The 14,849-nt window shown below is 35.9% G+C and overlaps 1 protein-coding gene across 6 annotated transcripts in view; it reads left to right on the top strand.

Annotated features, from left to right (window-relative positions):
• TMEM68 (transmembrane protein 68) overlaps positions 1-13,704 on the top strand; it is a 32,749-nt gene extending 19,045 nt beyond the window's left edge. For 5 of the 6 annotated variants that reach the window (XM_068525353.1, XM_068525352.1, XM_068525351.1 and 2 more), the window contains exons 5-8: positions 266-459; positions 5,495-5,555; positions 7,615-7,754; positions 12,572-13,704. In XM_068525353.1, the coding sequence (XP_068381454.1) occupies positions 266-459; positions 5,495-5,555; positions 7,615-7,754; positions 12,572-12,676 (500 nt within the window). In that variant the 3' untranslated portion in view covers positions 12,677-13,704. Of the gene's footprint in view, positions 1-265; positions 460-2,792; positions 2,902-5,494; positions 5,556-7,614; positions 7,755-12,571 lie in introns of all 6 variants that reach the window. The other variant, XR_011070657.1, reaches the window with a different exon arrangement.
• The last annotated feature ends 1,145 nt before the right edge of the window (positions 13,705-14,849 follow it).

The raw sequence follows: 14,849 nt of genomic DNA, 5'->3' as shown, positions 1-14,849 counted from the left end.
ATGAGTTTTAATTAAGAATTTGAATATGTAGCCAGAGTAGTAGGTGATCACTGAGGAAGTAATCAACAAGACATAGCTATTAATTTACCAGCAATATTAATCTTATGTTAACCTTAAGAGTTGTTGTTGGTTTAAAAAAAAGTAAAAAAAAGAATTTACTGATTTAAGTATAGATAGTACATTATGTAGGTTGTGAAGATTTTTGCTCTTGAAGAATTGGACAAGAAGTACTTAAGATATATCTTCATGCTAATGTTTCTTACAGGGTTTAGTTTATTACTTGATGTATTTTGTGCTATACATGGACCAAGAGAAAAATGTGTTGAAATTCTGCGGAGTGGTCACTTGTTAGCTATCTCACCAGGTGGTGTTCGAGAAGCCCTGATTAGCGATGAGACCTACAACATCGTGTGGGGTAATCGTAAAGGCTTCGCTCAGGTTGCAATTGATGCAAAAGTGGTGAGTTGTATAAAACTGATTATTAAAGGAAAGCTATGTCTACTTTAAAATAAATGCTTAAATAGCTTAAGAGTATATCAGAATTTAGATACTGTCATTGCACTACTTTAAAAATTAGTGTCTGTAACTCTAAGATAACAATAAAGAGATATTCCTTGTGCATGGGAAGCCATCTTTATAAAAAAATTCTATCTGGAAATTTGCAAATATCTAGCAAAGCTTTATTTTATGCTTCAAAATCCAGCTTCTTTTAATCAGATTTATGAAATTTTTTGTATTCCTTCAGTTATACTTTTTTTCACAAGTATAATCAATCCAACTCTGTGTATTTTAATCCTTTGGTTCAACTGAGTTGGCATGTTTCAGTGATGGCTATTGGTTGGTTTCATTATAATTCTTGTATCTGTGACCAATTTATATAACAATAGAGCTCAAATAATATATGGTTTCTACCATTTTTCATCAGCAAATGTGATCAGCTCTCTAATAGTATGAATAAAGATGAGAAAGAGATATTGGTGTAATTTAGATCTTTTTAAAAGAACGAATTTGTCAATAAAATTAAGTGTTCCTCTGGGATTCACTGTAATTATTCTACTTAGTAAACTGGAAAATCTGAATGCCATCTTGTTCTTTTCTTTTGCTTTGGAAAGTATATCTAAGCTTTTTGGTCTCTGTATTGTACTTTATCCTATGAAACGTTTATTACTTATGGAATGTTTCTTCTTTGTTTTCTGTTTGTTTTCATTTTAGATTGTCTATCAGAAAAAGAAATCATAGCACTTGACAAGGTGGTTTTCTTTTTCCAGGCCAATTAGTTAGAGACTGCTGCTAATACTTTCACATTTCTGTTTTTTGTGTGTGTGTTTCCACTGCTGTCATGTAGACACCAGTCTGCACCCTTAGCTTGCCTGTTCATCTTGCAGATACAGACTTTTGATTAAAAAGGAAAGGATTATGGATGACTCCTTCTAACCCAAAAGCAACATTTGAAGAAGAATGGACATTTTCCCTTTATTTTTTAATTGCAGAGTTACAATAAAATAAAATACATTGAGCTCTATTCTCTACTGTACATATTTGTATATGTAATTCCTAGAAGTAAGTTATTGCTATAGTGCTTTAACAATGTGATCTTGGTATAAGTTAATGTACTTGTCCAACTGTTTAATAATGGACAACATAAAAATTTAAACACTACTGTCCTATAGTAGATTATAAACTCCCTTAGGACAAAGCCACTTTTTATATTCTGAGTTTCTAGTACAATGACTAGCACTTAGTAGGCTCTCTGTATTTGTTGAATTGATTTTTTAAACACTACAAGAAAAGAGTCTTTTGAATTTAAGTCTATGTTAATAGTATTAATGATACAGAAAATTAATTTATAGCCCATTTTATTTTCCAAAAAGTCTTATGTACTAAGGTAGAAAACAAAACCTTAGACTTTATGAATAATGTAGAATATAAGATGATATATGCACAGTTGTTCAGAAATTAAGGATAATCAGCGTAAATGTACATTAAAGCAATGATAACAGCTAAAAACTTAAAGATAGTTCAATTTTCAGGTGTGTATTTTGAGAGAATTATTTCTTGCAAGGTTTAAGATAAAAGTGACAAAAATAGATTTGGAATCACACAGATTGATCATGGAATTCTAATTCCTCATCCTTAAGTTACAGTTTTAAGGACCATTGCCTGGAAGAAGTCTTGAAAGAAAAAAATTATATAGAGAAAGAAGCCCTTTTATCAATCCCTGAGTTTCTAGATAATTAATTAAGATAACCTAGATAGGGCTCCCCTGGTAGCGCAGTGGTTAAGAATCCACCTGCCAATGCAGGGGACACGGGTTCTAGCCCTGGTCCGGGAAGATCCCACATGCCGCGGAACAACTAAGCCCGTGCGCCACAACTACTGAGCCTGCGCGCTAGAGCCCGCGAGCCACAACTACTGAGGCCCACGGGCCTAGAGCCCGTGCTCCACAACAAGAGAAGCCACGCAATGAGAAGCCCACGCACCGCAACGAAGAGTAGCCCCCGCTCGCTGCAACTAGAGAAAGCCCGTGCGCAGCAACGAAGACCCAACACAGCCAAAAAAAACCCCGATAACCTAGATAATTTAAGGTTTTTTATACAAAACTTGAGAAAATTTAATAAACAGCCTTTTACAAGTTAATAAACAAAAATCTTTAACGTTGCTGATTTACAAAATAGCACTGTATCACTGATAAATCTTGTACCACCCTAACCTTTCTTAGCACTTTTAAAGGCTTTATGTTGGTACCCCTGTACAGTAAGTAGGTGACATATGTAATTATTCCAATGTTACAGATGAGGAAACTCAGGCACACAGAGATGAAGGGATGGAGGGACCCTGTCACACAGCAAGTCAGAAGCAGAGCTTACAGTTCAGGACCGCAGGCAGCTGGTACACTTCACAGTGAGTCCGCCGACCCCAAGATTAGAGGGCCTTGCAGATCCGCGAGGGAAGCCTTTCAGTCACATGTGGATACAGTTGTAAATGGCACCAGCAGCTTATTTGAAAAAGCCCTTCTTAGGTCTCACAGAATTATCATAAACTTTGAATAAAAAGTTACGACTGTTGTTACAAGGCTAACCACATTTAAATTGAAACAAAGGAATGGAAATTCAAGTGAAAACAATCTAGGTCATCAATGGAAATTCACAAAATATTGGCAGAAAATATTTAAGGCTCGTCTGAAAGTTACAGGCTTTTTGATATAATCTAATTCACTCTTATTTTGTGAATTCCTGAGAATTCTGACTTTGCTAAGAATTTTTAGGTAATTTCATAGCTAAATAAGTGGGGAGGAAAATGAGCCCATTTAGTCTAATTGGAAAACAAATAACAGATGTAAAAGAAAATAGCATTCACTTCAATAAAATTGTTTATATTATTATCTCAATCTATAAAAACCTTGAGATGGGATAATTATTATTATTGTCATTTCGTACATGAAGAAACAGGTTTAGTGACCTGTCCAATGGTTCCCACTTAAATTTTTGTGGCAAAGTTAAGACTCCAAGGCCACACTCTATTCCCCAAGAATAGTTTTAACAAAATACACATTCTCTACCTCTTCACACACATGTACATACATGTACAGAGATACATGTATACATGTAAGCAATTTGATTCTAGGTTACTTATGCAACTACCTTGTTATACAAAGTGTACACAAACAAAGGAACGAACTACAGTATGAAATTGTAATAAGGTAATGCTTGCAGCTGTAAGGCTGCAAGCTGGAATGTAAATTTAGAAACCAGGGTATAGCCTGGAATACTGAGTTTGTAGGGTGAGCCTTCTCCTGTTTAGTATCTTCTAGAAATGCCCAGCTTCTGGAGAGTTAGCCATTTAAAGGATGATATATATACCTGAAGAGTCTTTATAAAGTGCATCCTTCGATACTAACTTCGGGGTTCATGCCAGTCAGTAGACGAAAATCTAGCAGCATTGGTCAGAGAAGGCAAAGTGGTGTATATATGAGCTGAAAGCTTTCTGTTCCTTCTTGGGCATCTTAAGTTCTCAACTCTAAAGACATTGTAGAAGTATTTAAAACATTAGGATTCCAACCATCACTTTATTCTACAAAACTAGTGGTGGTTTTAGGAAAATCATAATCTGAATTTCTTTTACAAAAGAGTCAGTCTACTTTGTCTTAGGTGTTAGCTTTGGGAATTAACTCCATCTGATTTTAAATTATTCATCAGGCTGCTCTTTCTTTACCCGGCTTTTCTGGTTTTAAAATTGCTGCCGCCTGTTTCCTACCCTTTGTATTCAGAGAATACAGGCTAATTCCTTAGAAGCATTTTCTCTCTGTCCTGTTGATTCATTCCTTCTTTAGTTCACCTGTCACACTGTCTTTTAGTACCTGCTTTATTCCAGGCACTGTTCTAGGTGTTTCCAACAGTGAACGAAACCAAGTCTGCTATGGGGGGGTCTTCCTTCTAGTAAGGGGAGAGAGAGAATAAATAAATGATCAGTTAGGTGATTGAGAGGGAGTAAGTTTTATGAAGAAAGCTGTGCCTGTAGTCTCTTTCCTTTAGTCCACCAGATTTTACTGCTTTCCAAAGCTGAAAAGGAATGGCTTTTTAAATGTCAGCTTATTTAAATGTTTCAAACCCTGCTCACTCAGGCAGGTAGTTCTGTATTAACAAATGCTGATAGTAGACTGTAAGTAAAGTGATCCTCGCCACCCCCCCCTTCCAATTCTGTCTATTCTAAAACGTCATTTAATTCAGTATATTTTGTGTACCTTTTAAAGTGTTTCATTCAATTTTTTATCTACTTCAGTTTCGCCGTGGCGTAACTTCCTTACATGATACTTTGCTACTTTATCCATTGTTTCATAACATTTAGATAAGGTCTCCACTTTTAAAAAATCATATTTAATCATTCATATTCCTGGAAAAATAAAAACCATGAACTTTTGAGCAGATAGCCTCCAAAATAGTGATAGAAAGAGTTCTTTTATGTGTAGGTTTTTCCTTTTTTTTTCTTTTTTTTGGTGTTGAGTATTACACTTACTTCTGATTGATGTTGAACATTATTAGCTTTAATAAGCGCACAAAAAAATGGTGTTTCACTAATTCCATGACAGCACCTTGCTAAAACTTGTCATTTGAATATATGTAAGTTTCTCCATAGAGAGAATTTCCGTCTTGAAACTTTTTCTTCAGTAGCCCACCGAAACCAATTTAATTATCACGTTCATTTTACTTAATGATCACTTTAATCTTAATTTTGAGTTTCAAGAGTTCACGTGGAATGATAGGAAAGTTGGTAAATGAAATATTATATATTACCACTAGAAGGTAGTGTTTCCAATTTATATTTTTTTTACAAATGATCATGTTAATTTTAGCCTGATAAATCACACTGGTGGTAACAGTATACCTTTATTTTTAAAATGCCTTGGTTTTGTAACTTAAACAGGCCCTCAAAAGTTTGCATTAGAGACATCAAATGGATTAATGTATTTACTTTTTAATTCAAATTCTCTCTTTAGCCCATTATTCCTATGTTTACACAAAATATTCGAGAAGGATTTAGATCCCTCGGCGGAACAAGTAAGTTCTGATTCATATGATTTTTCTAATTGTAATGTAATATTTAGAATGTAATATTTTAAGTATTTGGGCTTTTGAACACTACAGGGAAACTTTGAATTATTACTTTAGAAAATGCATATACTATTTAGATGTTTTTCTCTTTAAAATCTAAATGATAACTCGTTCTAAGTAATGGTGGTTCTAGATGTTAGATTTTTGTTAAGAGCCTCACGTATATACTGAAGCTTATTTATCATGGGCTTTTTAAAATTACAGAGTGAATTTTCTAATTTACTGTGTTAAACCATGTTGTTGAGGTTTAAAACAAATGTACTTATTTGTAAATAAAGACTATCTTCCTAACTCATTCCTGAAGAAGTGACAGCTTTAAAAATGGATGACAATAAAAAAAATTTGGGGGGAGGGACAGAATTTGAAAGTCTATTTATCTTGAAAAAAGTATATATATATATGTTTGTATAAATCTCTTTAAAAAATTTTTTTAAATTAATTTCTATTGGAGTATAGTTGATTTGACAATGTTGTGTTAGTTTCAGGTGTATAGCAAAGTGAATCAGTTATACATATACACATAGCCACTCTTTTTTAGATTCTTTTCCCATATAGGTCATTACAGAGTGTTGAGTAGAGTTCCCTGTGCTATACAGTAGGTTCTTAGACAAGAAAATATTGAATTAAGATTAACAACCTAAGGATATATCATTTGCTTTAATTTATTTTGGTTACTTCTTGTTTTTTTTTGAACCATGATAGATTTACATTGAAAAGTTCTTTTTGCCTACCTTTATAGATAACAAAATAAGCTTTGAACCTAGCTATAAGAGTGATAACAATTCGATGTGCTTTCTCTTTGCAAAGTCTCTTTGTTTTTTTAATTTTATAGTTTGCTTTGTACCCTATGGTTTATATATTATATTTGATTGATTATGTTTTATATCCCTAGTGCTATATTGTTAGTGTTCCTATCCACATACAAATCCCATCCTGAAAACCTGAATAAACTTCTGTTGTTCCTTTTATGTCTGTGTTGGTATTTTGTTGATATTCCATTATGTTTTTTTTAGTTCTTTTTCTTCAAATTTGAAATGGAAAGGCAGATTGATGTGATGTTTAACTTTTGTTGTGTAATTAATCCTTCTAATTTTCTCTCAGATCATTTCTTTAGAATTTAAGTTGCATACCAGAAATTATTCCTAATTTTGTTTCTTTAATTGTAAAGTGGTTTTAAAATTCTTTTTGACTGCTTTTTTTACTTTAAAAGTTGAATATCTCAAAAGTTGGTGTGTAGTGGTATATTTTTTTGAGTATTACTTTGGGTCTTATGTATACTCTGTGTTCCCATATATAAAGTGTTTTAAACTTTCAGTACAGTTCTTAATTATGTATTCCATGTTGCTTGTCATTTTTGGGATTCTTTTTTTAAAACTTACTCCATCAGTTTATGTTACATCACTACCACTTTTAATCTTGCTAAACTTCATGGTTGGTCATTAGCATTAATAATTCTTTTTCCTAGTTTACAGTAATGTTTTTAGTCTTTACTTAGTTTATTGGTGCATTTTAGTCTCATGTTTACTTGAATTTATTTTATGCTTTCATTTTTTCTTTTGTTTGTGTAAGTCACATATTTGTGAGTCTCTAGACTTTTTAGCTTCTAGCTTTTTGTTGCAATCTTTATGCTGTGTTTTGCCATAATAGTAATTAGTTTGCCTTTTTAAATTCTTATATTTGTAAAAGCTCATCTTTCCCCCCTAATTAATAGACCTTATTTTTTTGAGCATTTTTAGGTTTACAGAAAAATTGGGCAGAAGGCCTAGAGAGTACCCACAAACCTCACCGCTCCCCAGTTTCTTCTGTTATTCACATCTTGCATTAGTGTGGTACATTTGCTACGATCAATGAAAAGCTCATCTTTTAAAAAAATATTGTATTAATTGCCAGGAGGTGATCCTGTTTGCCTCCATCCTCTAAGTCTTACATAATTAATTTGAAAGTTTACAGTTATACGCTCAGAATATTTAACCAATTAAAATGATTTTTGTTTTCTTTAAAACAGGGTTATTTAGGTGGCTGTATGAGAAGTTCCGCTATCCGTTTGCTCCAATGTACGGAGGTTTTCCAGTGAAGTTACGCACCTATTTAGGTGACCCCATTCCATACGATCCAAAGATCACAGCAGAAGAACTAGCTGAAAGGGTAAATTATTCTTTCTTTCTTAGTTTTAGGACATATTTGTACTTTCAGCTTTTATTTTAAAAATTAATTAATTCTACAAGCATGTTCTGGATCAGTGGTGATTCTTCCCCCAGGGGACATCTGGCAATGTCTGGAGACATTTTTACTGTCACCACGGACGAGACTCGGGAGGTGGTCGTGCTGTTGGCGTCCAGTGGGTAGAGGCCGGGGATGCTGGTAAACATTCCGTAGTGCACAGGACATCCGCCCCGCCCCCAACAAAGAGCCGTTCTTTCTAAAATGCCAATTGTGTTGAGGTTAAAGTTCTTGGCACCGTTAATTAAAAGGTTTCGTTAAGTGATATTCAGAAGAAGAAAGCTTTGACCTCCATGAAAAGAAATTGCTTTTGTCTGGTAGAAATACCTTGGGAGGAAAATGGAATCGTGTTTAAGAGTGTGGGTTGCGAAGTCGGATTGTTCTAGTGCCACTGTTTGTTTGCTCGGGCAGGGAAGCAGGAGAGAGAGCAGAGCCCACTCACAGAGTTACCCCTGAGGGTCACATGTGATTGATGACATCCATCATTGAGAGCAGTGTCTGCCATCTAGTAAGTGTTCCATGACTGCTGGCTACTGCTGTTATTCTAGGAACTTATGGCCCAGTGTGGCAGGTAAATAACTAAATCGATGCTTTTAAGGTGACGTGTTAGCACAATGGTGTGCTTGCGGCACGATTTCTCAACCTGGGCACTGCTGGTATTTTGTTGTGCGGTTGTCCTGTGCACCGTAGGGTGTTTACTCACTAGATGCTGGTAGCATCTCATCGCTATCCCTCACTCACCGTGACAATAAAAAAACATCTCTAGACGTTGCCATTATCCCCTGGGAGACAAAATCTCCCCTGGTTGAGAACTGCTGTTTTAGGGTATTATGGAAACACAAAGGAAAGGCATCTAAATTAAACCAGGGACGCCTCCTTGAAGGAAGTGATGCTTGAATTCAGTTTTGAAAGGCAAAAAGGGATTCTCTGGATGAAGAGTCGAGAGGTAGAGGAAACAGCGTATGAAAGGATGGCAGCATGAACTGGCGTAAAGTCTTCAGGGAGTTGAGGGTGGTCTGGGGTAGCTAAAGGGATAGAGAGTATAGACAATGAGGCTGGACACACAGGAGTGTCTGGACCACGAAGGCGCATCCTTGATTTTGTTTCTTCAAAGCCAGGGGTAGCTACTGAAAGCAGATGACTGATGTAATGGGTTTGCTTTTAGAAAGATCGCTAGAAGCAGTAGGGAGGCTGAGTTTGAGTGAGACCAGGAGAAGCTCAAAAGGGAAAGAGACTGCTTTGTGAGGGAAAAAATAGGAAACGCTTCCTAGAATTGCGGGCATTTGTGGTAGGTCTTGAAAGACGGACGGGACTTGGACATGCGGACTTGGGGCAGGAGGGAAGAGTTCCAACAAAGAAGCGGTGGTAGGAAAGTTGACTGCACACACCAACAGTGTAGAGCAGCCTGATGCGACTAGGACAGTGAGGTTGGGAAGGGTGCCTAATAAATTCGCCTTCAGGAATTTCGCAAAGCATGTGAACATCTTGAAGGTTCTAAGAAGCCCCGCAATAAAGAGGTCTATTTAACTTTGTTTCAAAGAGCATTGCCCAGTCTCATCTGACCAAAACCAGCTCCTGGTTCTTCCTGGAATAGCAGCTAATAACAGCTCTGGAATAAACTGGGGGAATCACTAGCAGAGTGGGTAGCGAGCATTTGGTTGAGATGAAACTGGAAAAGTAAGTGGGAGCTCTATTTTTCGGCCCGTGAATATCAGACTAGGGATTTTGTTTACTAAGAACAGTTCCGTTAGGAGAGGCCATTGGAAGTAGCCATTCTCCCCCAGTGACCCTGGCCAAGGCAGGCACACAGACACACGGGGCGTTAACGGGGCAGGACTGGATCCTTTCCACAGGGATGGCCCAGAAGAGGCAGAGCAGACGAGCAACTGTGATACCCAGGGCTCAGCAAGGTCTGGCACTTAGGAAAGGATGCCCAGCTGAGGCAGCTAGAATGTCACATCAGATAAGACTGTTCAGATGAAGCAGCTGGTATGTAGGAAGCTTGACAAAGGCAACATTAATGATACATTATGTTCCTTGTCTGTGAACTTCATTCTTAGAGAACGTACCCCCTGCTAGTTATTCTATTAACTGGTTAAGTGAGTTAACTCAGAGCGTGTAGCAATCCTTTTCCTGAAAGGGAAACCCCTCCCACACTGGTTTCCCGGGTCCGGGCAGGCTCTGCGCACAGCACTTCTCCCATCCTCAGGTGACGCCTCGCTGTGGTGGTGACTTCAGGTGACACCAGGGCTCAGACCTCACCCTGTCATGTTGCTTCTGCCCACACGCTTTATTGTTCCTATACCACATCTCTGCTGCTCCCTGACAAATGCGTTCTCCTTCAGCATAGAGCTGAATTCTGTTTTGTTCTTTAAAAAGGTTTTTCCCACCTAACTATTAGGATTTAATTGGGTCAGAGCGAGTTAGGAATACTTTTTTACAAATACCGTCCATTTTTATGGTTAAGATACAAGGTAATGGAGAGAGAGGGGAAAAGAAACTGGCCTGGAAATTTAGGGATCTGAGTCCTAATCCTAACTCTCCCACCAGGCAGCAGAGTCATGTTGGATAAATGGTATGTTCCTCCCCGAGTCTCAGTGTCCTCAACTGTAGAATGGGGAAATTAAAATAGATATCTCAGAGGTTTCATCCAGGTCTAAAATTAAATGAATCCTGCTCCTTATTTTTCTCAGTTAAGGAAAATAGATTACTGATCATTAAATTCCCGGGACTTGATTTTTCATATGAGGGTTTTTCATATGAGTGAGAAATATATTCATGGCACTGGTAGAGTTAGATATTTTAGATGTTAAAATATATATTTATATATTTACCAATTCAAACTAGTAAAAAGAAGGGGCCTTCCTGAATCATTGAAATACCTCAGTTATCGTCTCCAGTTACTTTATGTACTTTATTATCAGTATTTAAAGTAACAGAAGTTGTCTACGAAAGCATAGTTTAGTAAAATTTCTTGAGGGGATTTCCATAAATATATAGTTGCCATATCCATATTTTTGATGGTAAGTTGTCATTGTTGAACTAAAGTAAACTTGAAATAAAGAATACTTGAAATTTTCCTTTTGTGAATACATTGCATGAATTTCCAATCTTCATTGTTTACAATATAAGCATAAACTGTAGCAGGATGATCCCTGGATTATCACAAATTCGAAATTACTGGCATCTAAATTAATGTAGAAATGAAACCTCATTTAAGAAATGCGAGCTAGACTGTTCAGGCATTTGATTGTGGAGAAGATTCATTTTGTAGACACTATCTAAATCTAAATTAAAATACACTGTACTCATGCTGAAGAGGGCACTTGGGATACTTCAAGTTCTCTCAGTCTTAAAGAAATCTGTTCTGTTTCCATCTGTCTCTTTGCCTCGCTCTCTGCATTCTGCATACACACATTCACATATACGTTAAGTACAGATTTATTTATATGTACAGGTATATATAATATACATGTCCTATTAAGGTGGAAAGAAGATGGGGAGAAGTGGGTAGATTTGCGTGGTACTGGGAGGTGAGCTAACAGATACCACCGATGGATTCTTATTCTCAATGAATGAGAAGCAGGATTTGTTAAGGATGATTCCCAGGTTTTGGTTACTGGGCTGGATTCATGGCCATTTGCTGAAATAGGGCGTGAACTCAGGAAAGGACAAAGGATGGGGTGGGGGAAAGGGTGTTAGTTCAGTCTAAATTAAGCATGTTGAGTTTGAGGTGCCTTTAAAACATTCAAGGGAAGTCATATTGAACATTCCTATCCGAGGCTGGGCCGCTGGAGATATAAATCTGGGAGTCGTCAGCAAATGGATGGTAATTAACGCTGTGGAAAGCTTAGTGAGCCTTAGAGGAATAAGTCAGTGCTTTGTTTGGGGAGTGTAAATCTGCAAAAGGCAGTTGAAAGGGAGCGTCCTGAAAACCTAGCTTTTCCTCCAGGAGTGTGAGTTCCAGAAGCAGGATGAATGGTGACTAAGAGGTCACGTCAGATGAAAAGAATGTCCGTGGGATTTAGTGACAAAAGGGGGTCATTAGTGATCTTCGCGAGAGCTGTATTTTCTTAATGCACAGACCTCATATTTCTCCACCCAAAAGTTCTTCCTTGATACATCAATTCATACTAAACAAAGTCTCCACTTTTTCACTTGGTATTTAACTCCCTTCATGATTTAATTGAAACCTACCTTTAAAGCCTTATACTGCCCAGCAAATGAACACATACCCGAAATGCCAGCTCGCCATCGCTTAACTGTTTTCTTGTGGTCTTTTCCCTCTTCCTCCTTTCTTCACTGTTACTGAAATCTTACAGGCCTGGGGAGACCCAGACCAAACAGTACCCCGTTCACGCAAACTTCCCTGGTCACCGGCCACCGATGAACTTCAGATGTGCTCGTCTCACATCTCAGATGATACAGCTCACAAATGAGCTTACATTTTAACTACTTTGTCCCTGATTATGCTTATTATGAGCTTCTTGAGATTAGAGACTTGTTTCACTAACGTTATAGCTTCCAAAGCATCTAGTATTTTCTGAGTGAATGAATAAAATTTTAAAAATATATGGCACAGAACACAACCTGTGTGTCAGTCGCTGTGCTAAGTGCCTGAAGCGATGGGTGCTAAGTTAGGGAAGACTTCTTATAAGTAATAGTATATTAAAATCCTTACTAGCTAAATATCTACATTGAGAACTAAAAGAATAACGGCTTTTCTTTTGTTTTCTTGATAGACGAAGGATGCTGTTCAAGCTTTGATTGATAAGCACCAAAGAATACCCGGAAACGTTATGAGTGCTTTGCTAGAACGTTTTCATAACAAACAAAAGATCAACTAGAAGACTCTTTAATACATTTATATTAATATGTTTGTGTCTGTAGGACTGTCTTCAAAATTTTGTGGGTTCTATAATTAGTATTTTTTTAAAAATCATGTTAATAAGCATCTTTCACTGAACTTGTTTAACATTGTATTGTCAATTTTGTTTCTGCAATCCATTGTGTCAGACTTAAACAATAACTCATTACATGCCTAATTATTCAGAAAATGATCATGGTTCTTTTTGTAATTTCCTAATAATGTATCATAAACATAGATTCCTAAAGTTAAGTTTATTAATAACAGCAATGGAGGTTAAACAGACATTCCTAAATAATGCATCTAGTTTCTGTATCTCTTGCACTGAGCTAGTTTTGCAAGGTGGCATAACCTAAGGTTTAGTACAGACACTTCAGTTAGGAAAAAAAATGCTCTTTCCTCTGCCCCTCATTCCTTTCATGACCTTGGGCAAATCACATAATGTTTTTATGCCTCAACAATTCAATTTTTAAAAACATGCTAATATTTTGGTGAGGAATATTGTTTTAAATTCTTTATATTTGCTGTGATTGATAACTGCAGAACTGAAATTATAACTGAATTAATTAAACAATACCAAGATCTTTTAGAAGTTTATATATATATTTTGTCCATAGGATGTTTAAATTATTCCTTCAGGTATGATGTCAAGTTGCCAAGGACAATGAAAAAGATGTACTGTTCTTCAAATTGAGTAAAAAGAAATTAGGGAAAGTAAAATTTCTAATTATTGTTATTATTCTTTCTAGTATTATATTTTTAATGAGACTCTGTAGACAAGCCGTACAGGGTGTGCTGTGCATTGTCAGCCCTATGATATGGCATTTAATAGTGTCAGGTTAGAAATCACGGTTGTGCCCTGCATCTCATATGTTAGAAGCTGATTCTAGGCTGATGAAAGCACAGAGAGAAAGCTCTGCTTTTGCTCAACATCATGGCTTATTCAGCTTGACTTTGCAACCAGTCAGATGGTTTATTGTTTCAATAAAAATATACTTGAATAATGAATTTGTGTGAGCATAAGTCTTTCTGAAAAATTAATGGCTTTCAATTTGTTGTCTCCTTGAAATCTGAATTTAAAAGTATTTAAACACAATAGTACCAGAAGTCAAATGCAGTATGTCCCTCTCCCTTTATAAGATATTAAATTACTTGGATTTTTGTATAAATTTTTGTATCACAAGTATGTATGTATGATACGTGTAATGTATATAAAATTAAGCAGCATAAAAATAAGAGTAAAGCTGAACTGAAGTTCATATTCTTGTGAGATTACATATGTGACATTTTCTTATTTTAAACTGATTTTTTTGTTTTACTATTTATGTATTTTTCACCTACAATCATATTCATCAATCTCAGCTACAATGAATAAACCTGACTTTCCAAAGTAATAAATATATTTCAATTCCAATTTCAATGAAAAGAGTCAACTAATGATATTTTGCAGCTTTTTTTCCCTCTCTAGCAGTGAGCAGTGTTTGTTTAAAATTGATAAATATTTCCAGAATGAAGAAATAATTGATCATAATATGAACGAGAATAATATTTTTTGGCAACTATTGGGTTTTAAAAACTGTAGAAAGAACAACATTCATTGCTAAGGTAGCAAAAGCCATTTTTTTTTTTACAGTATTTAAGTTTTACTGCTTTACTTAAAACCGTTTTTTCTTCTTTGATACTCAGATTAACAGGAAGGCTTTCTGTCTTGTTTGATGCAAGATCTCTATCTTTGCTATTTGAATTTAAATGCCATTTAGAAGAATGAGGGAATATGACTAAATATAGAGACAAATAATAATAGAAAGGAGGAGGTGTTGGGAGTTTTTTTGTTTCTGTTTTGTTTTGTTTTTAGTTTACCATTTTGTCTTACATTTAAAAATTTTTTTGTTTTATATTGGAGTATAGTTGATTTACAATGTTGTGTTAGTTTCAGGTGTACAGCAAAGTGAATCAGTTATACATATACATATAGCCACTCTTTTTTAGATGCTTTTCCCATACAGGTCATTACAGAGTACTGAGTAGAGTTCCCTGTGCTCTACAGTAGGTCCTTGTTGATTATCTATTTTACATATTGTAGTGTGTGTATTTTAATCCCAACCTCCTAATTTATCCCTCCCCCCAACCTTTCCCCTTTGGTAACCATACAT

The sequence above is a fragment of the Eschrichtius robustus genome, chromosome 17, assembly GCF_028021215.1.
Source record: "Eschrichtius robustus isolate mEscRob2 chromosome 17, mEscRob2.pri, whole genome shotgun sequence".
NCBI lineage: Eukaryota > Metazoa > Chordata > Mammalia > Artiodactyla > Eschrichtiidae > Eschrichtius > Eschrichtius robustus.
The sequence above is the reverse complement of the archived record's forward strand: the minus strand, read 5'-3'. Positions and strand labels throughout refer to the sequence as shown.